A 27,725-nucleotide genomic window follows, 5' to 3' on the forward strand; every position below is an offset into this window, starting at 1 on the left:
CTTTAAAAGATACCTTTACTGTTGATTTTGTTGTGCTAAGAATTGTTTTCCCACAAAATGGTCATGACTTCCTCCTGCCAAATGCTGTGGTTGATTTTGAGTGTGGAGCACTAAAGACCTCTGGTGCAGGTGAGAAAAATCCCCCCTTTATTTTGATCTGCTCTCCATCATTGGTGACAAACACACGTGTTGTGAGGCAGAGAGCAAGAGCAGGGGATGGGAAGGCTGCACAGGTGGAAGGAGACAGCTCTCTTGCTGTTTGACCTCATTTGACACTGGTGCAAGACATGGCAAATCCACATGTTTGAACAGCAGATCTTGATGAGGTTAACACAGAGGCATAGGCCACTCTGAATCCTGGGCAGTTACAAAAGTGTGAATAACAATTTTCCTGTCCCAAAGGAGCCCATTAGTTTCACAGCCTGACCTGCTTTTGGAAGCGAGATTTCCTTCAGTGTTGGCCTTGATCAAAATAAGTGAAAACTCCCAACATCAGTGGTCGGGAAAAGAAGAGGAGCTGTCAGTATTACTCTTCCCAAGTTGCTGTTATCTTCATGACAGCTTGGTCTTAATTGTCTGTTTCCAAAACTTTGTTTCTGACAGTGACAAGAAAAGGGAAAACTTACAGGAATGGAGTGTGTTTTTCTTACCTGCTAATACAAGACATAAAACTGAAAGGTGCCAAGCGCTAAAAGATGATTTTTTTCACGCAGGAGCATGTAGGTGGAACAGGGGAAATCATTGCCATGGGATGAGATAAAATGAGTTAAGGGCTTACTCAGTGATTTTATGCAGGAGAGAACTTACCTAGTGTTGTAGTGACAGGTAAACATGGTGTCTCTCTATCTCCTGTTGTTTATATAGTACAGGATACCTGGTAGCACTTTGCCTGCTCCAAATAATTCTTAGATCCTGTTGGCTTTGTAATGCTCAGGGGCTTTTGCAGGATATGCAAAGGGGCTGCACTTGGAATAAATGCAAACTGCACACAGCTGATACGAATTGGCTTCAGGGTATTGCTTCCACAGAGAAATCTGGCCCAACATCTACATTTGTTTTACCCAAAGAGGAAACAAAAACCCCCAAACAAAAGCTCTTGTGAAGGGAGTGTTTGTCCAGCAGCATTCCTGATCTGCACTGAGGTACCCACACCCTTCGCTGCCCCTGGGAGCTGTTCCTCTGGATGACGTGTGGATCTCCAGGCACCTCCTGACATTCCTGCTGAGCTCTGGCATTGACAGGGAGTGGACAGGACAGGGCAGAGAGGAATAACAGGCCAACCTAAACTTGTTTTCATTTTACCTGCTCACTCTGTTGCTGGGGCAGGGCTAAAATGATGAGAAGCCAACAAGCACATTTTGGAAGGTTTGCCTTGTGAACCAATTAACACTCTGCTTATCAAGTCAACTTTATATAATGTTAAAGATCTGAAGTGGAGTGGAAAGTACAGAGCTGGTATATACAGAGTTAAGGTTTAACCTCTTTCTTCAGCCTGTTCCCACCCACATCCAGATAGCATGGAGACATTGCAGGGTGGACTTTGCAAAGTCAGCTCTTGTATTCCTTGGAGGGCCTCTACCTCTTTAAAAATAAGTGATGGTAAACCTGGCTGCTTGTAAGTCACTTTGAAGCCAGCCAGGTGATAAAACAGCAGTTACTTTTGTGTTAGTTCTTCTCAGCACCAGAGTGCAATCTAAACAGAGTCCTTTTCTAATATTATTTCAACATTTCAGAATCCATGTAGAATTCCTAGCAACCTCACCAGTGCTGGGGTTCTGGACCTTCTGGGACATGTTGGCGTGGGACTTGGTCAGTGCATCCAGGTCAGTGGCCTCACAGCATTAAGTGCAGAACATTTGCACTTGGAATTTTCAAATATATGTGGGGAGGGAAATCAGAATGCTTTATTGGCATTCATGTAAACTAAAAATTAAGTGTCAGGTTGCTTTTGCCAGATGTGAACAAAGGAAACAGTTAAACCATGAGAAATACATGAGGAGAGCTTCTATGTAGTGCAATATATGTTTCTTGAGACACAGAATTGGAGCACATACCCATGAATTTCATCTCTTTCAAAACTAAATGCAACATTATTGTCCCTATCTGTGTTTTCCTTGATTTGGTGCATCATTTATTTGTATGTTTTCACACAGACAGGTACATTTTCCTTTGTTTTTTGCACATACACAGATACAACATACAAACCTGCAAAGTGAACAGGTGCTGCAGGAAAAAAAAATGTGGTGCATCTTCTGTGCTGCAAAGGAAAAAAATGGGGTGTAAGATTCTTGCTTTTTCTGGGTTTGAATGTGTGCTGCAAGATTGCAGCAGGAGCCACGTGAATATTTGGATAATTTGGAAGATTTCAGTAATTATGTGACTGTGCCAATGAAACAGGAGTTTGTTTGTTTGTTTGTTTTTTTGTTAAACTTCTGGCACAAAAAGGGCACCTATTTATTTATAACCCTGGTGGCAGATTGAAACATTGTTTTATCTGTAAAATTCTGCAGATTAGTTAATAAATAAATACAATCTAATGAATCATATTCTATAACACAACCACTAGTTGAGGTAAAATAAATTGAACCATCTATTAAAGTAATAACAGGCTGCAGGCAGAACCTCTTGAAGGTGTAGATAAGGACCCAACCCCTTAGATGCTGTACCTGAGCACTGATATTTACAGATTTACTCTAGATTCTGGCTGTGTGGTTACTATAGACAGGGGATAAATAGGAAAGGTTTCTATTGAGTAGTGAATTTACTTCTAGCCAAGCTGTAGCATGAAGTCCTCAGGGTTTATGTATAATCTGGTATTTAGCACTGCTTGTTGTGGCAAGTATCAGGGAGAGCTGAACACAGGTAGAGTACTCCCTGCTTATTTGACAGTGCTGTAAACAACTGGCAGGTAGATGCAGGTGTCAAGCTGCTGGATTGTGCCCTGGAGGTGTTTCTAGGAGAGGCAGGCGTGTCTAGAAAACACTGGGGTTGGAGGTGCCACGTTTTGCCATTGTTTCATTGGGTGCTGATGTACCACAAGTATCCAGCTGTGTTTCACTGCCAGCTGTAATATGACATGGCAGCTGAAATAATTTAGACAGAAATCACTTATCATTGACTGCCACTGTACAAAAGATGGGGACAAGCTGCTTTTCATTTGCTGAGAACCTCACAAAATGTTGTGGCTGTTGAACAGCCACGTATATATCAATTGCAATTGATAATAATGTTGACTAAGAGGCACTGGACCATGAGGTCATGAAGTCAGTCGAGTGCTTTATTGCAAGCTCCAAGATCTGTACATAGGCTTCTCCTGTTGTATTGCTACATTTTGAGTTTTGAACCTTTTGAGGCGTCCAGAAACCTTATTAAGCTCAAATCTACTTGTGTGATCTTCTCTGTCGCATGATCTGGTGACCCAGCCCTTTACCACATGGCTTCATGAACCCTAATACTTGGCTCAAAATATGTTAATCTAAAAGGTCCTTGTAAAATTCTGAGACATCTGAACTCTGTGAGGTCTAAAGATGTGACTGCATCCCTTGAAACACACCACAGGTATTGCTGCCTGTTCTTGGACTGGGAAGATTAAAAAATTAATGTGAAGTTTTCATAATGTGACTAGAGATTTTGTTCTTTCTGAAAATTAGATTGCTTTAAGATGTCACAGGTTGTGCCCTCAGGAGAGGATGCACTTGACACTGGGTGTCTCCAGTCCGTGTGTTTGTGTGCTCTAGCCTTTATTTTAGGTATTTACATGTTGTGACTTCTGCATGCAGGTTGTCTTGGACAATCTTGGGTTGGTTGTGGGACTTGACCTTATTTCTAAACTCCAGTATATATGAGTAGTGTGTGTGTGTAATCTCACAGGCAGAAAAAAAAAAAAAGGCAATGCATCAAAGAGCCCCCATGAATTTCAATTAACACATTTACAGTCATTAAGCACAGCAGTGAGATACAGCTTCAGAGTGGGAGGCAGTTCCCTTTGCAAAGCTACGTGCTGCTCAGAGCCAGCATGGGCTTAGGTCTCGCTCTAATTTTTTTGTGATTAGTTCGTTCAGGGGTCTGTTATTCATGTAAATATTTTTGTGTGTGAGGCTTTGAGCCAGGCAGCTCTAGACAAGCCGAGGTGCACTGTTTAATTACAGTAGCGAGGCACAGCCACCGTGTTGCGTCTCCACAGCCTCAGCCCTCCTGCTGCAGCCTCGGCTCTGCCTCGGCCCTCTCTGCCTCTTAGAGCTGCATCCTTGGCATGGGGAGCTGGAGGTGGGAAAGACAACAGCAGCTGTTACAGCCACCTTTCTGCAACTATCACACCCTCTCCTTTTTGTCCCATGTGGGTAAATGTGGCCAAGCTCGGGGCATTTGACATCCCCCTGTGCTCACTGTTTCCCAGTCTGAAAGGGCTCCATGCAGCACATGGCTTCACAATGCCACATGTTGATTTATTTCTGATTTGATTTTCTTATTGTTCCTCTGTTCTGTGCCGTCCTTAGTATCTCCTCCCGCTCTTTAGTGTTCACTCCCATGTCTAATATAATCACAGTGTATTATTAAGTCCTTAATTTCTCAGTAGAGGTACCAGTGCTATTTTTCTGTGTCTCCCTACTTGTGAGTGCTCCACAAAATTAGCCTCTGTACATCTGGCAAAGTGCATCAGTTCATTTACATGCTGTGAAGAAGGGAATTATTACCTTAATCATACGTATGAATAATTGAAGCCCAGGAAATCAGGATAACTTGCCTGCAGTCACAAATTAGTAGTGCAACCAAGAGTTGAACTATATGCTCCCTTGTCCCAACCCAGCACCTTAAATCACATTTCCTACCTGTGTTAAAGCTGATTGTGCTCTGGTAAGTCCCAGTCAAGGCAAAGGGCTGCTTTGTAGGCACTGTGTGACAGTTCCCTTCACTCAGGCACCTTCCAGTTTGAGAAAAGACAACAATTAGTGAATTAATAAAGGTTATTATTATGATGGGGGACTCACTGATATGCTGAGCTGATCAAATGCATCCAGAAAAGGGCAGCAAGGCTGGTGAAGGCTCTAGAATACAAGACCTGTGAGGAGTGGCTGAAGGAGCTGGAACTGCTTAGCCTGGACAAGAGGCTCAGGGGAGACTTTATTGCTCTCTAGAGCTCCCTGAAAGGAGGTTGTAGTCAGGTGGGGGTCAGTCTCTTCTCTCAGGAAACCACTGATAGGACAAGTGGACACAGCCTTAAGCTGTGGCAGAGGAAGTTAAGCCTGGACATAAGGAAAAAATTCTTCACAGAAAGAGCGATTGGGCATTGGAATGGGCTGCCCAGGAATGTGGTGGAGTCAGTATCCCTGGACATATTTTAAAAAAGACTGGACGTGGCACTCAGTGCCATGGTTTAGTTGATAAGGTGGTGTTAGGTCAGAGGTTGGACTTGATGATCTCAAAGGTCTTTTCCAACCTAGCTCATTCTGTGATTCTGTGAAGTATGAGCTCAAAAGAACATTTTAACTTTAACACTGTCCAGAAAACTTCAGTCAGAGAATGCTGATGTTTGCTCCAGCTCTGGGGTGCTAAGGGCTGAGCAGGAGTTCAGATTTTACAGAATTAAGTCCCACTCAGTGTGCTTCTGTCAGAGAGTCTCTTGGTCTGAGCCAAAAGCAGCTGTGTTAGATGGCCATGCAATGCAAAAATCCTGGCTGGCTCCACTTCTACATTCTAGCAAAAGTAATGGAAATCTGGGCAAAGCCTGTGCACCTTGACCTGGGCCAGCCCAGGTCACACAGGCAGCGATGCCCAGCCCTGCCTGAGCAGGACATGCGAATGCTCAAGCTGTGGCCATGGACATGAGCGAACGGACAGGGAGGAATTCTGCTTTGCATTGCTGCAGAGGACAATGTGCTACCCAAAACAGGGAGTGTAGTGTCTGTGCTCTTAAGGGAGGCAGGATTTTAGCTCACTAAAGTGCACTGAAGCTCTGAACCCATTCCATAAGCCTTTCTCGCTTTATATGCTCATGGCAAGGTGGTACCTGGGATGCCTTGTTGTTTCCCTTTGACTTACTTTATATTCTGCTATGCACTCCCATCTCTTTTGAGAGCAAAATGCTGTGTGAATGCCTTGCAGGCTCTTTCTCTTTCACTGACCTTTTTTTATGACTCTAAAGAAGTTTCCCTAGGCCCAAGTCTGCTTTCTGTCTTGAATATTGACCTTAGAGTTACACCATCTCATTGTCGCAGCACGCAGACTTCTCAGCTATCAAAGTTCACCCACAGGACTCAAAGTATTCCTAACTCAGAAACACCTTGCTTCTATGTCCTCCTCCTCCTCTTTCCCCTCCTCCCTCCACATGAGCATTTTAATTTCACAAGCAAAATCCATTTTGCTGTGAATTTTGATGAGTGGTTCACCTGTTTCTAGGGTAAAAATTGTACTTCAAACTTAAATGTCTTTTTCACTGTGACTGTCATAATATTTTCCATTTGAGGCTGAGATTCCACTGTGGGTTTTCTGTGCCATGTTGTCATCTGTCCAAATCTGTGCTTAAATGCGTGGAAATTCTGACATTTCAGAAAGAAATATGAAGTGGGTTTTTTATGTTCTTCAAGTTAGCTGTTTCATAGGTGTGGCCACTGGGTTTTGCCCAGAACTCTGGTCTTTCCCAGTTCAACAACAGATTAAAGATTTCTCAAGTTTTTTGGGCTTGTTTGCATTGACTGTGCCATGCCATTTTTGTGAGAATAAGTGACGATGATTTTTTATCTGATTGTTGATCCTAAAAAGCTGATAAAGGAATAATTACCCCAAAGCAGGGATTTCCAGCCTGACTTTGCTTGGCAGGCAGTGGTTGCGTGTGATGCCGAATGTGGTGGCCGTGTTTGTGCGGATCTTGGAGAAGGCAGCTTCTAATCAAGCAAACTTGGAGCGGTTTCACAGTGAAAATGGCTCTGTGATAGAAAGACCTGTCTTTAGTGAGGGTTTTGAGAGGGTTTTGGTAGGTGTAGAGCTGTTGGACTCCTTACCCTCAAGCTAGTCCCCTTTAGAGACTGCTTATGTCCAGCAGTGTGAGCTACGTGTTTTGGGGGAAAATTTTGAATATCTCTGTTTACCTGCACACAAGTATTTGAGAAAGGCTGAAATCCTTCTCGTTAGTCATGTGGTTTCATGTCAGGTTGTTATGTGGAACAAAGTACACTGCTGAGATTATCACTGAAATTGAATTCTCTAAAAGGCTTTTGCATCTTTCTATCAGGTAATACGAAATACATAGAAATGTACACCCACTGGCAATATTCACTTCCCTTTTTTTTTTCTTTTGTCATTAACTTTGTTGAGAATACAAGTGGATATTTGCAGCTATTTCAGTGGCTTGACATTTGTCACAATGATACAATTTCTAAAATCTTGACTGTAATTGCTGCCTCAGCTCACTGAACCTCTTATCCGAGGGGCTGTGAGAATTGCTGGTGACACAAACTCCTGCTATCAGAACTGATTCCATTGGGGTCTGACCTGATCAATTGCTCTTTAACGCAAGTCACAGTCACTCTGTGTAATTTTATAGTGTAAATCAGATTTTACACCTTTGGGGCTATGATGTGATTGCATCTCTAGAGCCAGGGGGGTTGGAGTTGGGAAATGAACCCAGGGGAGTTGTGCTTGATACTACTCAACTGGCACTCACAAACTTCATTCTTTGCAGTTGTGTATTAAGCAACATGACCAACATTTGCCACATGTTGTTTATTCTCTTATATTCCCCCCAGATAAGGGAACGTGCATACTGTGCCTATTTCTTTCCTTGAGGAATTATGTTCCTCAAATCCCATATTGTCTGTAAAAATCATGTCTTTATCATTAACTTTTATACTCTCTATTAACCTTCAAATTTGATGGAATTTGGGTAGCTGACTATCCGAGATATCATTGGAAAAGCTCTGCCATGTTGTATGTGAACAGTTACTGAAATGGTTGCAATGCAGGCAGCAACCATTTGAAGAGGTCTAATAAAACTTCTTTTTTAACTAATTATTAATTATTAATTTTTTATAATATGAACTTGTAGCAGAATATTTTTCTCTCTGTTAAATGATAATCATGTAATTAATTGTAGCTGCCTAAAATAGCTGCAAGCAATCACCCCTTTTCTTTGTGTCTTACCGTTATCTAAGTTGCTTGATAGTTTTGTGTAGCCAGACTGGGTGGGCTAATTCAACCCTGTTTCAGCTCAGTTAACATAATTCCTTCCATGGCACCGGATGTTTTTATTAGACACCACATTAGCTTCTAATTAAGGTGTCAGACTGACAGACATTGATGCCATCTAGATGCACGATGAAGCATTGTAATGGTGATTGTAGAAGTCTTTCCATCCTGGGGAACCTCTGGTGTGTTTTCCTAAAGGTGCCTCCAGAATGAACTGGCTGGTTTATGTTTTAAGAGCTCGTTCACATCAAGGGCAATTATTCCGGGAATGATAATGAGTCTCATGCTGGGCCTCCACTGAGAATTCCATTACCAGCATCAGTTATGGCAACAGTGGAAGCAAGTGAGCAAACTGAAATAAAGGCCACAACAGCTCTTCGGTCTGAGACACACTTTCTTGAGGATAAGACTTATCTTGAAACAAAGAATTCCACAGTTTGGATACTTACTAAAAACAGGGGGGTTTTCTTCCCTTGGTGGAAAACTTGGTTGTGTCACAATGTGCACACAAACTTTTGGGGAAAACCCAAAGCTTTCTGCAAGCATGTTTTTTTCATCAAATCCCTTTTTTCTGAGACAGAAACCTTGGAAAATGTTGGACCAGCTGTGTTACCATGGGATTGTGTAGGATGTGGCACGTGCTGGTCTTGCTGAGGACCCTGAGAGTTGCCCTGACTTGGGTTTTTCATGTTTGAGCCCTCTGGCCAGCTCATTCTTGGCTGTGCCTGTCCCCCCACGGCTTCTCTGCGTTTTCCCATCCCAGTGGTGACGGTGCAGTTTGGCTGCAATTAGTACAGCTCAGATTTCATTAAGTAAATGACTGCGAAAAGCTTTCAATATTGGGACAAACCCAATAGAAACATGTAGATTACCCAACAGAGGATGTTCTCAATTTCTTTGGCCAGAAACTAAAATTCTTACCTAAGATTTTCAAGACTCTGGAAGAAGTTTGACCTTCCCCTTCCCTCAGCCAGCTCTGAATTTTGCAGCCGATGGGGTTTTACTAGACTTGCAGTACTGACTTAATAGCTCTTTAGTTATTAGAGGATAAATGTTCATGTTCTACAAGTTTAAATTATATTAAAAGCCTTTATTAGCACCACTTGGCAAAATACCTTCTGGCTAGCTTTCTGGCCTTGGGCTAGGCCATTCTTGTGGTTTCTTAATGACATGCTATGAAATGGATATAATTTATGAGAATTTGGTGCCAGGTTTTGCGTGTATTAAGAAGCATTTGCTGTTCATGCTTAATGCTGCTGAGCAAAATGAAAAAGATTAAAAACTTGAGTAATGTCTTGCATTCATGTGGCTTGATTTTCGTTGTACATGGCCTTTTGTAATTTTATGTATATATATTTATATAATATATTTTTTTAATATTATCTGGTCTCTGAATCACTAGTGGCTGTTCAGTTCTGGCATGTAACAGTGCTGTTATCAAAGTTACTTTCAATTTATTTTCCAACCCTCCCTGAGTAATTTTGGCAAAGTGTTCTCAATGAAAGAACTCCTCTGAGCCACGTAATAGGTTTCCCCACAGTTGGGAGAAAAATTAGGCCACTGGGGCAGCTTATTTTTGTGAAGGCAGCTGTGCCATGGGCCAAAGACCTCAGAAGTTTCTTTCCCACGAGACTTGGTGCTGGGGTGTGATTCAGCTGGTTGGTATTTTCCCCCTCTCGGCATCTGTTTATTTGCTTTGCCACGAAGGCCGCCTCCTTTTCCTTCTGCTGATACAGCATTAGCGTGAAAAACGGATGGGGCAAAGCACCCGGCGGGTGGGAGGAGGCATGTGCGGTGGGAAAGCGGGGCTGGAAGAAAGGCCTGGGTCTTGAGTAACCTTTCTTAGGTGTCTTTCCATCACAAGAGTTGTTTGTGGCAGAGGTGTGAGCTTTGGTGATTGCAGAAGCAGGCTGCCGTGGATCTGACCCAATGCTCTCATTGTTTCCGCAGTGGGGAAGCCTCACAAGTGCAACTACTGCGGCCGGAGCTACAAGCAGCGCAGTTCTCTGGAGGAGCACAAGGAACGCTGCCACAACTATCTGCAGAATGTCGGTCTGGAGGCTGCTGGGCAGGTCATGAGTCACCATGGTGGGTGCAAACAGCCTCCAGAGCTCCCTTGGACTTGGAGCGTCTCGTGCGGGTTTCTTTCCATCTTTTTCTTCCTTCCTTTCGTCTTTGCATCGCTTCCATCTCAGAGGTTGCTTACACTCAGAGAGGCAGGAGAAGAAAAGATGGGCTAAAATCCTCACTCTGTCCAGTTTAACAGCCCTATTTGTGTTTATGTTGTTTTAAGTCAGTATTTCACTTTTTAGTATTGTACATTTGCAGACACGAAAATAAAGCCAAGTCATCTGTTCAAAATTACCTTAGTCACATCATAGAATCATAGAGTGGTTTGGGTTGGAAGGGTCCTTCAAGACCCTCCAGTTACACCCCATGGGCAGGGACCTTCCACTACACCAGGTTGCTCCAAGCCCCATCCAGTCTTGCCTTGGACACTCCCAGGGATGGAGCAGCCACAGCTTCTCCTGGCAACCTGTGCCTGGGCCTCACCATCCTCACAGGGGGGAATGTCTTCCCACTATCCCATCTACCCCTGCCCTCTGACAGTGGGAAGCCATTCTCCTTTGTCCTGGCTCTCCATTCCTTGTCCCAAGTCTCCCTCCAGCTCTCCTGGAGCCCCTTCAGGCACTGGAAGGAGCTCTAAGGTCTCCCTGGAGCCTTCCCTTATTCCCAGTTGTCCCAGCCTGGCTCCAGAGCAGAGGAACTCCAGCCCTTGGAGCATCTCTAAGGCTTGCTCTGGACTTTCTCCAACACCTCCATGTACTTCTTATGCTGGGAGTCAAAGCCATGTATAAAATGTATGATTCTTTTCCCCTTCCTTTCTGATAGTGAGTGATAATTAGAAAAGATAAGGATTGCAGAGGTATTCTGAAGTCATTATTTCTACCCTCTGTAATATTATCTTATCCCTCCAAAAAAAGGAGGGATGGATGTAAAAATCTCTAGAGCAGAATGGAATTCAATAGTGTTGTAGAAAGTAATTATAACACAAAAGAATGTTTGTATGCATTTACATTTGCTAGTATTAATATGTTAACTAACACTGCATGTGTTAATATACATAAGGATTGAAGATTGCCAAAAAGATTGTTGAAAGCAAGAAATGTCAAACTCTGTGAATTTGTTTTCAGAAATTTCTGGAGCTATTAGTATGGATAATGAGCATAATGTCTCAGACTGCAGGGTTGAAGGCTTATCTGTAGTGCTAAATGGTAGCTGTCCAAAAATGGTTATAATTTTATTCAAAATTAGTATCTCACAAACTCTTCTAAAACTGAGCTTCTTCTAACTTTTCAAAGTTGCCTTTAGATAGCTGGTACTTGAAGTCTTTAAAATTTCTTACTATTCAGAAAATATCAAAATTATATTTTTTCCATTTTGATTAAAAATTACCATATACCTACAAATACCAAAAAAAAGGCTGTGGGTAAATGAAAAGGCAAAAGAACACTTCCACTTTTTTTTTTTCTTTTTTTTTTTTCTTCTCTATTTTGCTTATTATGATTGAGTGGAATCATACAGCTTCATCTGGAAATTATTTCTATCAAATCATTTTTAAAAACCTGAAAATGCAAGCTGAAATAAAATCTATTCAGCACTGCTACTATAGGCTATATTTTGGTGACAGAGGTCTCCAAAATTTTTTAAATAGTACTTTCCCATGACCAATTTAAGCCTATAAAGGCACATTAGACAGTTTTAGTGCATGTCACCAAAATATTCATACAGCTCTATTAAGTAATTGCTCTCTTTGTAGACACCCTGGAGACTAAAGTCAACATTTAAAATGTCATGGATGTTTTAAAGATATTGAAGCGAGTGATTGTGTGCCTGAGGTGGCTTTTTTTCTGGTAAAAATCAGTGAAAAGGCACATTTCAGGGCTTTGCTCTTTGGAGGTACCTGTTGTGGGCTTGGTCAGTTAGGTAGGAGCTGAACCACTGAATTGATTCCCAACAAAATACACACTGCTCGTGCCTGTCCTGTTAACCAGGGAGAGATGCCTTCAGTCAGCCTCTCCTTAGGGAATAGCAGGAGGCTGCCCAGAGCTGTGATAGCCAGGATGTTTGAGATCCTCTTGTGGAGGAGCTTCCCAAATGCCACTCAGTCTGGGTTTATTAGACAGTTATTTATTAAAATAATAAATTAATCAAAATTTCTGAGGAAATCTAAAGCTTTTTCTAAGCTGCCTAATGCCATGACAAGAAGGGTAAGTCCTTAATCTTGCCTGCCCAAAGAAGCTGCAGTGATTGACCTTGCATTGATTCTTCTACCACCTGAAGTTAAACCAGTGCAAATCCCATGTGGACAGTTCTTTTATTTACAGCCTGACTTTGCTTGGGCTTAAAATAGAAGTGTTCACACAACCACTTCACTTTTCTCAACAAAATTAGCTTAAAGCAGCACTTTGAATTCAACTAGTGCCTCTTTTTCCTCCAGGCAAATATGTCTGTGCCTCCCCTGGTGAATGTTTAAGGGGGTGTTTGATCCACTGTCTTCATTTAGTTGTTTAGTGAGGGCACAGCGAGGACAGGCAGCGACAGGGAGCTCCAGGTTCAGCTGGGACCAGTAATAAATCTCAGCTCACATCCCAGCATCACTCATACCTGTGAAACTCAGCACCAGGGTCATGAGCACCAGCCTGTAAAGGTCTGCAGTGAAGTCCTTTTTCCTGGGACTGTAAACACACCAGGGAAGATTACAAAAAAGGATTACTGGGCTTAACGTTAGGCCTTATACTAATCCTGAAAAAATGGTATTCCTTGTCTCCCATGTCACACATGGAAATGATATTCCTGAGGATGACTAAGAGTATGTTTTGGAGACTATTATTTTGCATCCCACTGGGGTTGAGCTTTCCTGACTCTCTTTCCAAATAGTTGGTGTTTTGTTTTTGCTGAGCATTTTGAAACTTTGGAGTGCATTTTGGTGTGACTCCTGCTCACAATTTCACCATGGCACACAGAATAGGGAGAGGTGGGGATTTTCTTATCCCTATCAGCATCCTGCTCCTCCTGCTTTAACAGCACCAGCATTGGCCAACACTGAGCATTGATCCAAATTATTTCTGCAGAGACTAATTGTTCCAGAAAACTGGAAGCAGCCCCTAGAGGGTTTGGATTTTTTTCAAGCATTGTGCTCAAGCCCATCAGTTTATAGGCATGCTACAGACATCTACTTTGGAGCTTTCAATTATCTCTGTCTTGCAGATGGCTAGATCACCTGACTGAAGCCACAAGGGGAAGCAAGAGAGGAGGGAGGAGGGCTAGTTTTGAGGGGTGGGTACAAATCTCTGGGTCTCGCTCCATCCTCTTGTAGGGTGCCAGCTGCTTGTCAAGCTGCCCCTTCCTGTTCCCTGCTCAGCAGGACAGATGCTGCAAGAGAGATCCCATGATTTTGTTGTTGAAAATTTTCAGCTAAGCAGTGCTGGCTCTGGAAGGAGAAATTAGTCTGCAGTCTCCTAGCTAGCAGTGTGTTGGGGTTACAAAAGGGACAGTCCCTGAATCCCAAGAACATGACCTTTGCAGGAAAGAACAGGGTGAAATACTGAAGGCTAGCTATGGTTTACACCCAGTTATGTCTTCTTATCCACTGCCACAAAGCTAAAAGTCCAGAGAAATTCTTCCAGGGGAATGGAGAAGGGTACTCTTTTCAGGAGAAGGAGAAGGAAGCTAGCCCTAGGCTGTGTGAGGCTCAAAGGCCAGCTCCACATAAAACACACAATGGCCTTGTGTCTTTCCCTCTTACTTAGTGGCTTAAAACATCGTTAAAATGCTGGTCCCACAGGACACTTCCCACCAGGGTCCATGGGAATATTTCCTGTCATTTCTCTGCACACACACACTTCATTTAAATAGCAATATTGTGAGCTTCAGAAAGGAAATTGAGGTTGATGGAGTAATACTAATTTGTACCAGCTGAGACTTAGCCCAGTGTCTGGTGTCTGCACACAAAATATTTATCAGCAAAACACACTGGGTAATTCTTTTAGTTCTCTTTTTTCCCCTATTCTTTCCTCACTAGTACAGCATAAACTTTTTTAATAGTTCCTGTGGTTTCTTAAAAATTAATGGTAAAAAGTTAAAGATATTCACTATGATTGAAAAAACAATGTCTTCAGAAAAAGAAAGACTGTTCTGAAGACTATCCAAGTTTATGAATTGCGAATTTAGGCTTAGAAACAGTACTTTGTGTTAACTGCAGTTGAGAATTGACAGTGTTAGAGGTGGTGAACTCTTCCATGGGCAATCCAGAAGCACACCCCGATAGCTGATGAGGAACAGAAACATACTCAGGGCTTTTCCTGGGCTGGAAGTTTGAGATTTAGAATAAAAAAGTCTTCCTGAGCTGAGACTGTAAATTCTCAGCATAAAATGAGTTGCTGTATCTGAGCTAGTTATATCCTGTCAGCTGTTCTTTGGTTGCTGTCACTACCAAGGTAATGAAGTAGGATGTACTACAACAAAAAAGGAATTGCATTTACTGCTGAGTAAATGTGTACACGAGCTTCTACTACAGAGCAGCTGATTGTTGAGAACTGGTAGTTGTGTGTGATCAATTTGGTTTTCCCCTTTCTTATTTTGTTTTTTCCTTAAAAGAAAAAAAAATAGAGGCTGGGCTGTGTGTCCTTTATTTGTGTGTTTTTTAAATTGAAATGAAAATTAATGTATTGTCAATGTGATATTTAACTTTTGGGTTTCTGAAATGTGACATCTCATCTGTTTGGTCCAGTTTTGCTTGCCATTTAAATGGTTTCAGAAACTAGTCCTAAACTACTTCCTTCTTTCCCTTCTCCCAGGAAATCTGCATAACAAAACACATTCTGGTAACTTATTTCAGTCATAACACAAATATTGATGTGATTCTGTTGCAAAAGAAAAGTGCCCTGGATTATAGACTTGGGTTCTGAGGTGGGAAAAAGTACCTTCAGCATGAAAGATGGAAAAGAAAATGCTCTTATTGTTGATGGTTTTAATTTAAAAATTAGTCCAAGCAGGATTTTTGCCTGGCTTAGAAAAGAGCAGATGTCTTTTTTAGCACTATTCATTTTTCATGGAAGAAAGGTTTCAAATTATGTGTAGGAAATTTTACACACATATGCCCAGCAGCAGAATTATTTAATTATTACTTAATTGTTATAAGACCATACAAATGTCGCTACATTTGGGGCTTATTCAGATGGCTTTTAAAGTAATCAGGAGCTTTGAACTGGTTCAAGATGCCTTGAGCAGGTGTTCCTAGGAGGGATTGAGCACCTTCCTATCACCACAGCAGCAGCCTTGAGTGTCCTGTGCACCAAGGGCTGGAAATCCTTGAAGTGGCATCCAGGTGGACATGGCCCATGGCAGTCACATCCTGGGATTCACAGTGTGTGTGTGTGTGTGTGTGTGCATGCATCCACAGAGCTTGGGGAAGCCAAAAAAGGACAGTCAGCTGCCAGTTCCCAGTGAAAATCAGCAGACATCATCTTTCCTTTCTTCCCACATCTCCTTGGTAAATACTTGAGTGTGCAGATAGCTCCTGACCAAGCACGGTATTTAATTAACCTTAAAACTTTACCCTTAGCTATTGAAGTGTTCCAAGGCTCCCAGTCTGCACTGGGCATTAATTAGGTCACTTGAACACTGCATTCCATTTTGTTTCAACATTAGATTCATTTCATATTTATGCTTTTTTCCCCTCCCTTTCAGTGATGCCAGCAGGACTGCCTTGTAAATGAGAAACCATTGTGTTTCTCAGGGGGAGCATCCTGTACAAATAAAAAAGCAGCAGAGTAAATCATTTTACAGCATATGGTAGATTCTAAGCCTCAAAGTACTCAGCTTTGCATAGCAGCAGAGGCACAAATGGAATCAAATGAATAAATTGCCATGTTTTCTTATTATGGATGTCTGAATTGAGAAGTTCACCTGAGCAGATACTCTGTTTTGTAATTGCCTGGTATTTGCTCTTCCTTACTAGAAAGAAGGCAGAGACAAGGCTTTTATCACCCCATTTTTCGTATATTATGTGCTAGCAAACAGCTGTGTTTAGGAACAGGGGGGTGATTATTCCATGCCAGGATCCTGAAGGTAGTGCAGTTACATGGGAGGCAAGTGGGCTGGTGGAGTTCATTTATGGCACTGTCTGGGAGAAGGTGTCTGTGACACAAAAGGCTGCCATGGTGAGAGACCGGAGGAGGGCTGGCAGAACATGAGGGTGCCAGTCCTTCTCTGCCACCTCTGCACTACCCAGCACTTTGCTGGGAGCCTGTTCTCAGAGAGAATGCAATGGGTTCCTCTCAGTTTACAAACTGTAGGAACTCTGTGCCAGATGGCCCCAGGTTCTGTTTTTCTGCCATCCATTCTTTATACCCCAACCATCCCATTAGTACATGGACTGGTGGCTGATCCCTCTCAGGTTTTTCTTGCTGCCTTCTGAGGATGAATGCAGGACAACTAGGCCTGGTATTAAACTCATAGCAGCAGAGCAGGGCTACACACTTGATATATATTGCAAATGACTGGGTCTCTCCAGGCCTGATCCACACTCTGGTACCACTGATTATAAGACAATGATTATAAGAGGATGCTCAACAAAACCTTTGTTGGTCCTTAAGGATGGCTATATCAGCAAGTGACATAAAACCCTGTGCAAGTGGCTCACTACCCTGGTTAGAAGCCTGTGCAATTCCTACATTTTAGCTTTAGCACCTTATTCCCTAAACCAGCAAATGACAAAGAGTGAAATGAGTAAAGACAGAAGAAGTTATTGGTTTTTTGTTTGTCTCAGTGTATGAGCATTCCCCCTGATGTAGTTAGCACAGGAATGCTCCCTGCTGATCCCTGATCCCTGATGATGTGAAGTAAGATGCAGAAAACCTCTTTTTGCAGGCTGTTAGATCTGTGCTTGAGGGGATAAAAATTTTAATAAAAAAATGGGCAGTGTCTGTGTGATAGCGAAGGGAATTTCCATGTGATGTTAATCTTGTCATTCCAGTACAGTGTGTGTTAATTTTACAGTCTCATTACAGTGTGAAGAGAGGAAATATGCTTTAACAAACTGATCCTTCATTTGAGATCCCTTTGTCTTAAGGAGCACACACCCAGAAAGCACAACTCATGAATGCCTTGTGTGATTTTTAATCATTGTGATTAGTGCAAAAAGATAATAATAATAATAATAATAATAATAATAATAATAATAATAATAATAATAATAATAATAATAATAATAATAATAATAGGAATAATTATGCTGTATGGTAAGTGTGAAGGGAATATAGAAAGAATGATAACTAAATATTTACATTGGTGACAGGTGACCATATTGAAGAGAGAATAACACAAAACGTCACCTACAGAGTGAGTTTTCAAAAATGTCCTCTCCTCACTGGCAATCTTGTGTGTCCAGAGCAAAACAAGCCCTTTCATAAATACTTAAAGTTGGGTTTCTGCTAAATAAGATGTTCCCAAGGAGAGATATTTAGTGAATGAGGCTCTGCTTACAGGTGATTGCTGTCTTGATGCCCAAACTGTTCTCACACCTTGCTTTATGTTGGGTTGCACTTGTTGCACAGTCAGCAGGGCTCAAATGATTTGTGCTGTCTGTGATGTGTACACCAGACCTGTCTGATACCAGTTTTTGTTTTTATGTAGTACCTGCTCTGGAAGATTGTAAGGAACAAGAGCCTGTGATGGACAACAATATTTCTGTGGTGCCTTTTGAGAGACCTGCTGTTATAGAGAAGCTGACAAGCAACATGGGAAAGCGTAAAAGCTCCACCCCACAGAAGTTTGTGGGTAAGCTGGAAATGAGCCTTTTATTCTTTTTAGTGCATGGGTATAGGTTATGTCCTATTTGTAATGGCCAGAAGAGCAAGGGGAAAAGTAACACTCTCACAACTTGGTTTTGATACAACAGTGGAGGTGGTTAAATCACAGCAAGAAATCATGATAATTACTGAAATAATTTTACCAATCCAGAGAATTCAAAAGTGAAGTCCACTATCATGAAAATACCTTAGAAAACCTTGATTTTTTTACTTAAAGCTGTGTTGTTTGTGTTTTTTTTAAACTTCTCTCTAGCCCTTTTGAGATTTAGACTTGTCATCTTCCTTCTCCTTGCTCCAGAAAAAAAAAAAAAAGCAAAAACAAAACAAAACAAAAAAAAGCTAAGACTGTCATATAATTATCTGTCTCCATATGTGTTAAAAAAACAAACAACAAGTATCTCAAGACTTCTAATTTGTATTAAATTCCTGACACTTGGCAACAACTGGTCTGATAATACTGGCATGAGGAAGTAAATCACATCCCTTGTGTTGGAAGAAGAAGTTCTTGCTCCAAGTGCAGCATTCTGCACACAATAAACTGATTAATACATGAATACAAAACAGCATTGGGTGGCTTTAATTACTAGATTTAGAATCCTAGGTCAAGAATTCATATTTTGCTTTGTGTCTTGACATATTAAAATTATTCAGCTTGTAACTGTTGACAGTATGGAGAATTTTACTTGGTTTGAGCTATAACTTAAAGCTTCTTTTTACTGCTACTGAAGCAATGCAAAACTTCTTGGGAGGGAAGATGGGGCAGAGAATTGTTTGGTGTGTTAGACTCTGGAGTCACTAACAGGCTTTTTCCATGCTCACTCCCTGGAAGGGCAGTCACACAGAACTTAAGGGTGTCTCATTCTGCCTGTGCTGAGGGCACTTACGGAGAGGATCAGAGCACTCTATGCAATTAGCACAGCCATTTAGAAAAGTTGTTGCCCCTCAGCTAAATGAGATTCAGATGGATTTGTTAAATCACCCCTGAAGGTGGCTGTAAGTAAGCTACATGGTTTGGAATAGCAGGGGGCCAGCAGTGTGCAGCAGCTCACCTGGGGGAACTGACACACTGACCTGGCTGCTCTCAGTCAGCTGACCATTCCCAAATATCAGTGCTGAGCTGAGGTTAGGCCAGCAATGATCCATCCCACATGGGGAATGCTGGGAGACATCAGTACATCCTATGTTGTTATAGATTTAGACCAGAAAGGTGATTTTATTTGTCCACTCATGCACCATTGACCATGTATTGTTCTTGTGTTCAGAGGTAAATTTACTGTCTGGAAATCCTTGCCTGAGAGATGCTATACCACATTATTATTCTCTTCAGCAGGTTATACTACTTTGTTGTTAGATAAATCCATTTTTTTTCTGTAGGTGTAACATATCACTATCCATATGTAGGAAAAAAAGTACACCCTTTCATATTTACCATGTCTTATTTTTCTAATCATTAGTGGCATCACAGTGTTTAGATTGAGTAACAGCAATCTTCACTTGCCTGCCTTTCTATTTTTTTTTCTCCTCTCCACCATGACCTCACTTTTCTTCCCTTTTTCTCCCCAATTAAATATTGTTCATCTCTATCAGGAAGAATGTGTAATGGTTTTGTTGCTTGCAGGAAATTTTCCTGTGCATACTGCAAGTGTGGCACCTGTCCAAAACAACTTAATGGTGTTTATGAGAAGGTCATGTAAGCATAAGCTATAATCTTTGCATGCTACATCTATCAATGCTTTACTGCTCTTTCTGATCAGCAATCTCCAAGGGACTGTGGTTATGGACCACAGTCTCTCCTATGGCTGAATTTTCAAGAGGAAAGGAAGCAGGATACAGCAAATAGAATGAATTCATTTCTGTGTCAGAGACTTGGTGATATATCTGCTCTTGAGCTACTAGTCTCACCAATCCAGTTGAAATAGTGGAGGCAGAAAGTACAGTTTTTGATGTACAGGAGTGTGAGTACTTTTTGCATCTTGTTAATGGGGGAGAGGCAGACACCAGTTAAATTAAAAGCAGCTGTCTTCAGGCTGGTCATGTGAAGCAGATTCACATATTTTCAGCTGGAATTTGGAGCTTATTCTCAGAATGTCACTGAGGTTAAGAACTGGCAGGATGCAAAAGGAGACATTTATGTGGCTTACGATAAGACCATGGTTGTTAGAGTAAGAATTAAAAATACACGGGCGTCTCAGAACAGATGAAGATCAGCCAGCTGCCAAATTACAGTCAGCTTCTGGTTAATGGGGGTCAGGGAGAAACTTCCCTGGGGGAAATGCTGGAACAGCTTTCTCCAAGGTTTCTTGTAGCTTTCTCCCAAGTGTCCACATGGCAGCTGCTTTAGATACTTGATGAGATGGACTACAGGTATCATAGGGCAGCTGTGGCTGTGTGCTTTGATCTAGCTTTAAATACCTGTTTTGGGGTTTATTTGAATGTCATATGGCCAGAGGGGAGAATGTTTTTTTCTTCTACTTCACTAACATAGGGCAAGGATAAATAGACTTTGAGCATAGTTTAAATGAAAATTCAGAATGATTGGTCTGATTAGCTGATTTTAAGTATAGAATTGGCTAAAGAGAAATTTAATTCAGAAACCACATTGTACTGGTCTATTGGACTGTTGATTGGTTACTTCTGAGCTCCGTGTTTTACGCCCTCTCCTTCCCGTGTTATAATTTATTTTACTTTTTTATGTCATACTCCATTTCTCAGGCTCTGACATCTTTGGAACTGGTGCATAATTAAAGGAATAAATAATTCAGGTCACTGGCAATTTACAGCTTTCTTTGCTGTCTGTGCTGGAGTAACTAAACATGGATGATGAAAGGAATCAAAATAAGGTTTGCATCATTTATCCAAGTAGCCCATAAAGGATGGGTAATATTTCTTGATCTGTAAAGCCTACAAAGGACTGCCAGTGTGTTTGGCAGCTGGATCAGACCCTCACCAGATCCATTTCTTTATCCAAACACAAGAATGACACAGGTGGCCAGAGAAGGTGACAGGCACCAGTGGACACCAGCCACACTTGCCTCCTGGAGCTGTCCTCCAGTCCCCCTTTGGCCCCACTTGGGAGGGGGCTGCACTGTTCCATGGGAGGCTGGAACCACGTCCAGTTGCAGAGCTGTCCATCCTGTCTGTGGCAGCACAGCCATCACAGGCTGCCAGCCCACATGCAAAAGACTGAAAAGAAGATGTTTGATGGCAAGGGTCATCTACAGGTCATGTTAGATTACCAGGACCATTGAGTACACACCATTGATACACAAACATGGTATGGTGTCCAGCCATGTGAACAGTATTGCTGAACAGAGTTGGAGTATTCCTGTACTTCACTTTAGACTTACATTTAATTACCTTGATAATCAGGGCTAAGCTCCCCAGCAGAAGTGAGGCATCATCTCTGAGGATAACATGGTTAATTCTCTATGCATCACTTTGGAATAAGTCACACTAAGTGGAATGAATTATTATAGTCAAAAATAAAATGCTGAGTGATAGCTGTGTTGAAATGTACTAATGCAATTTGGAAGAGATTTGGGATTACAGTTCTGTTTCTTATAGTGGTTTATACACATTGTGTTCCAAGCAATTTTGGCAAAAGGTGATAGAAGAAGATTCCTGAGTAATTTAATTCTTGAGTAGCCAAACCACTTGTAAGTAGTGACTTCTTGAATTTATTAGCTTATGCTACTGGAAAAAAAAAAGTCTTCTTTTGTGTCCCAAGGAAGTGAAGTAACAAAGACAATGAAAACCAACCGAAATTATTTATCAGACTTCATAAAATCAGCTTTAAAAGTTAGCTGTCAACAGCTAGCTAATTACATGTGTGAACACATAGGAACACGTGTATCTTGCATCATATACATGTAATCTTTCCTGTCTAAAAAGAAGTTATCCCATGAACTTTGCCTGTCCTGACACTCCAGAGCCATCAGTGGAAAAGCAGTGTTGCTGAGCCCTGGTGTAAGCAGTGGTCAATTTGTTCACCTCCAAGGAGAACTGTGATGTGGAACAGCCCTGTGACTGCCATAATGTTACCAGCATGTGGTTCTGGTTTTGCACATCTGTCATGCCATTGATGTGAAAAGGTTACAAGGATGTGAGTTAGGGTTCAAAGTTACAAATCAGCCAGCTTCAGCATCATTATGTACAAATTTATCCTGTGTCAATGAAAGATGCTTTTGCCTTTTACCAAGTGAAACTAAGCTATATTTGTGGTTTCTCTATTTGTTTTCTTGCCTAAATAGACACTGGAAAGGGAGGGGTGTGTGAATGTATTTTTTTTCTCAGTCCAAAAAGGATAGAATCTCTTTTTTTGAAGAAGGAAAACTGCAAAGATCAGCCTCCACTGCTCCTGCAAATGGCTTCATCTTCATTCTTGTCCACATGCTCTCATTTAATGTTTGGGGGTTTTTTTTCTGCTGGTTAAATGATTACATTATGGTGGCTCTAAAGGTGCCACCATAAAAAGCCCCCTGTACCTGTTGTTTAGGCTTCTCACTGTGCAGCCCTGTTGTAAGGTAGATGTGAGGCACCTCAGATTGTGGAAACATGTGAAATAGTCCTTTGAATTTTGGGGAGAGCATGTCTAATGGTATGTTCTGCCAGAACTTCAGTGGCCTCGATATTTCAATCTATTATCTACCAGCTAACATATATTTCCTAACTTGAAGTGTGGGCATGGTCAGGTGCAGTTGAAGATTTGGAATTGCTCTGGAAGTTGCTGCAGCTACATGTTTCATCTGGAATAAACTATAAAAAAAAATCTCTTGGTGAGGGTATTGTTTTACCCATCTCAGGACAGGAACTTTATGTGAGGTCAGTAGTATTAGAAGGAGGTTAACTTTAGAGTCTGGAATAATTTCACTCCAAGTCAGGGCATTTCTGTCCCTCCCCACCCATTTCACAGTGAAACATTGCAGCGATTACGTTGATTTGGCTCACGTATTTGCTTTTATCTCTTAGGTGAAAAGTTCATGAGATTTGGCTATCCAGATATCCCCTTTGATATGAACCTAAGCTATGACAAGGAGGCTGAGCTGATGCAGTCTCACATGATGGACCAAGCCATCACCAATGCAATCACCTACCTTGGAGCTGAGGCACTTCACCCCCTGATGCAGCACACACCGAGCACAATTGCAGAGGTGGCCCCAGTCATCAGCTCAGCTTACGCTCAGGTCTATCATCCCAGCAGGATAGAGAGGCCCATCAGCAGGGAAACAGCTGACAGCCACGAGAACAACATGGATGGCCCCATCTCCCTCATCAGACCAAAGAGTCGAATCCAGGATAGAGAGGGCTCCCCCAGCAATAGCTGCCTGGATTCTACTGACTCAGACAGCAGCCACGACGACCGCCAGTCCTACCCAGGAAACGCTGCCTTAACCCCCAAGATAAAGCCAAACCCGGCTTATGTGAAGGAGGAGGCCAAGCCTTTGGAGGTCACAAAAGCTCCTAAGGGCTCTTTAAAGGATATGTACAAGGTGATCAACGGAGAAGGGGAGCAGATTAGGGCTTTCAAGTGTGAGCACTGTCGCGTCCTCTTCCTGGACCATGTCATGTACACCATCCACATGGGCTGCCACGGCTACCGGGACCCGCTGGAGTGCAACATCTGTGGCTACCGGAGCCAGGACCGCTATGAGTTCTCGTCGCACATAGTCCGGGGGGAGCACACATTCCGCTAGGCCTTCTCATCCAAAGGGGACTCGTATGAAGTAGAAGAACTGCACATGAAGAAATACTGCACTTACAATCCCACTTTTCCTCAGACATTGAGACGCCTATTTTGTTGTTGTTGCTGTTGTTGTTGTTGCTGTTGTTTAATTATTATTATTAACCTTATTTTTTGTGGACCCAACCTCATTTTCTCTGCCCAGCTTAAGAATGGAAAAAAGGAAGGGAATGGATAAAGGAGGGGTTTGTTACGGCCGTCGGTTTTTGGGGAGTGATCCGCCTTGCTTTCTGTGGGAATTGGAAGGCAGTCCGTGTCCGTCTCAGTCAGTTGTACACCATGTCCTCTTTTGGGATATCACTCAACCATGCCAGGTGCTTTCAAGTCCCATCAAGATGCCATTCATTTGCAATTTCAGAGGAATAGGTAGAAACATTTCAGAGGAGAGCCTTTTCCTAATGTGAAGATCTGGTGCGAACTTTCGGTGGCTGGAGGAAAGGGGGGAACTTTGTCCTGCAGAACGAACAATTATTTTTAAAGCAAAACTGTTAGGGAGTTAGGAGCATGAATCAAAGTCAATATTCCTTTCAAAATCACTTTGAAGGGTGAGCTGTTTTCCTGGGTTCAGTGTCTATTGCCCCTCTAGAATGTAAATAAATCTAAAAAAAAGAAAAAAAAGAAAAAAAGAAATGTATGTCTTAACACTGTACCACATTACAGCAGTTTAGTTTCATAAGTCTGAGGGCCTTCTGTGGTAAGTTTGAGGCTTTGTGTTTTTATTTTCCTTAACTTATGAAGCACCTTTTTTTAGAATTGTTGATATTCTGTTACTCCATGCTTATGTGTTGTTTCACTGGCTTCTTAGAGACCCTTGGGAGCCTTACTTCTTTAGTTGCACCCTAAGTTTTAAGAAAGAGCATTTAGAAATAACATTTAAACATGCTGCTAGGACAGTAAGTGGCCTAGGAGTCAGTGAGAGTCTGTAGTTTACTCAAGAGGTTCTGCTGTTCTTCTGAAATACTTTTGGGTTAAAAATATGGATTTTTTAAATGACAAAAGTACTAGTAGCAAAGTGTTCTTTAAATATAGGTATATATAGATATATAATTATGTAAATACTTTCTCATTCTACTATTACAGTGTTAACCTCTTGGCAACAGCCTAAACTAAGACTTGCAGCTGGGAAAGCGATAGGAGCCAGATCCTTGGCCAGCATTTATCCTCTTGGCTCCATTGAATTTAATGGAGCTGCCCCAACTACTTCAGCTACATCGTGATCCGAACCTTGACTGTTTTTTCTCTTGTTGACTTCTTGCTTGCTTATTTGCTGGAACAACTGATTTCCTTTTGTTTGTATGTCATCAATTCTGCTTAATTTAGGGGTGAAAGTATTAGCAGGTTTTGCTGGATAGCCTTGGCTATGCCAGGTTACATACGACCTTCAGGTCACATACATGTGACCAACAGGTCACGTACAACCTTCCCTGCTTCTTCAGGGATAAGTGATAAGTGGAGGTGTAGGTGTTTTGTCTTGATTTGAACTTAAAGATTTCATTTTTACTCCTATTTTATTAATTTTCCTGTAGGGAAGGCAAATGGAGAAACACACTCCAGAGTGAGTCCTTGACCTAGAGACTGGACAAGAAAACAAGTCCACTGATCTGTTTTGTTTCCTTTCTTTCTCTCTCAGTAAATAACAAAGCCAGCAACCACCCAGCAAGTTTCATCAGTAAAAACTGGGCTTAAACCTACGGGACAGATTGCCATTGAAACCCAACTGTTTGTACCAATCACAATTGAAATGTTGTTGTTTGGCAACAAGAGCACAGCTTGAGAATGGAAAGATCTGGATGGGTTTAACCCCCTCCGCACGCACGGTCTCCATGCGCTTGGGGAGACCTTTTCCAAAGGATAAAGTTACTAAAGTATAAAAGAGAGAGCAAGATCAGGCCATAATGAATTCCCATCTGCTCCCTCCAATCTGTGCACTTGATGCATATGCCAGTTTGCTGTTCGTTTTGAGGGTACTGGGTTTTTTTCTTCTTCTCTTCCTAGACCTGGAGCATTTGAAAGTAGGAGCTGAGTGGTATTGATTGAAATCTTTTTATGGTGACATTCTTGGCAGCTAGAACCTGTGTTTAGAAAGAATACAGTAGATCATGGCCAGATTACCTGATGACTGCTTCCCAGCACTGCAATGCTATTAAGTAGGAGCTGGTAAAGTCTTGCAGTAGCCTATTAATTATAATACAATATGGAGAGAAATGTCATCTTGTGTAATGTGAGACCTATCAAGGCTGGGAATATGCAGGCTTTGGAGAGACAGATTTAAAGATCTATTCCCAACATTGTTCTTAATGTCGTTGGGTTCCTCCCCCTCCTTCTTTCTTCACCCTAATGTAGAGGAAACTGGGGCAAATGAACCAGTGCCGTCCTCTGGACCATTCTCATTGTCTTGTGCCTGGTGCAGTCTAAAGAGTTTGTGCAGGAGAAAAGCAGGGAGATGCTGGAGGGCATCGCTTTTATTCCGTGTGGCTGGTTCTCTGCAGCCAGGGAGGTGGGCTTAGGTGGCAGGCAGCCGTGCTTTTTGTCAGGATGTGCCTGGAAATTCAGAAAAGAAAAAAAAAAAGTGGTTGTGATTTACTGAGGCAAGAAAGGTCCTTTAAGAACAAGGGTGGAAAGGGAAAGGTTCTTGGGCCTTGAGGGTTGCTTGGGCCGCAAGAAAAACACATGCCCAAGCAAGAGAGAAAAGTTGCCGGCAAATCCTTTCAGTCTCTGGGGGAAACACTCTATTCTCCCCTCTGTGGTCAGTGAAAGAACATTGGGCTGTGGTTTCTTGGAATAGTTAGCACTAGGGAAAAAGAGTATAAAATGTCTGCCTTTGTTTGGGAAAGCACCGGAATACGGGAAAGGTAGAGAATCTCTTGTGTATCCACACATCAGCTGGCTGCAATTACATCTGCAGTTTGTTAGTGTGCACTTTGGTTCACTGATGATACCTCCAGTAGGGTGTGTTCTGTAGATGTTTCAAGGATCAGATGGGGAGGCCCAGTGATTTTGGACCTGGCTTCAGTTAAGTCCAGCTTGTTGATCTAATGGTAGCAGCTGAGATCAGTATGTCCAGGTGTCACAGGCACAGGGAACTGGGGAGGCACTGGGCAGTTACCTTATAGAAACTACATTTTTTGGAGAGGAAGAAACTTGAGGTGTCACATTAATTTCTTATTATCAATGTCCTTTTCTAAACATTCACGAAGACTTTTATTCTAGAGTTAGGAAAAGAAGAAAGATTAAATTCTAGTTCAAATTTTGAACAAAATTTTGAATTAACATGTACTTTAGAATTCAATTCCTGCTGAAAATTATTAGACAGCTTTATGTAATGCAGTTTGTCCCTTCACAAAAGTGAGCAAAATGGGGCAGCAGAGATTTCTTTGAGTGTTTTTTCTTCCTTGCTCTCTGCGAGAATTGGATTTCTAAGAAAAGCTCTTGAGTTTCATCAAGTTCATTAGTCATTCACAGTGTACTAGGAATTTCAGTAGCTAATCCTTGGCCTCCAAATCCGTTTGTTCTTAGTATTTGGTGCTGGAAATTGAACCTGGCTGATTTTTATTGGACTCTTTTGAAATTCTTGGAATCGGGTTTCCGGTTAGAAACGTGCATTTGCAAATTTAGAATTGGCTTTCTGTAAGCATTCCCCATTTTCATTTAAAGAAAAAAAAAAAAAAGAAATTCTGTGCACTTCTCTGCCAGTAAACCCTTTTGCTTCTTTTACATCAAAAATGGCAATATTCTGACTCAGTTTAGAGGATTAAAAGCCTATTAATTTAAAGAGAAGTGTGACTGCTTATTCTGCTCTTGGTGTGATCCATATCCTTGGAGCAAAGGGCATTATCTATATATCTGCAGCTATGACAGATGAATTTTACAGTCACCTCTCTTTGTAATCAGTTGGGAGTGCACATCAAAATATATTGCATTTTTCAGTA

At 41.8% G+C, this 27,725-nt stretch overlaps 1 protein-coding gene across 4 annotated transcripts in view; it reads left to right on the top strand.

Annotated features, from left to right (window-relative positions):
• IKZF2 (IKAROS family zinc finger 2) overlaps positions 1-27,449 on the top strand; it is a 112,088-nt gene extending 84,639 nt beyond the window's left edge. For all 4 annotated transcript variants that reach the window (XM_015635198.3, XM_015635196.3, XM_015635201.3 and 1 more), the window contains 3 exons: positions 10,132-10,269; positions 17,881-18,024; positions 23,025-27,449. In XM_015635198.3, coding sequence (XP_015490684.1) covers positions 10,132-10,269; positions 17,881-18,024; positions 23,025-23,749 — 1,007 coding nt within the window. In that variant the 3' untranslated portion in view covers positions 23,750-27,449. The remainder of the gene's footprint in view (positions 1-10,131; positions 10,270-17,880; positions 18,025-23,024) is intronic.
• Positions 27,450-27,725: the final 276 nt, after the last annotated feature.

Source organism: Parus major, chromosome 7 (genome assembly GCF_001522545.3).
Source record: "Parus major isolate Abel chromosome 7, Parus_major1.1, whole genome shotgun sequence".
Taxonomy (NCBI): Eukaryota; Metazoa; Chordata; class Aves; order Passeriformes; family Paridae; genus Parus; species Parus major.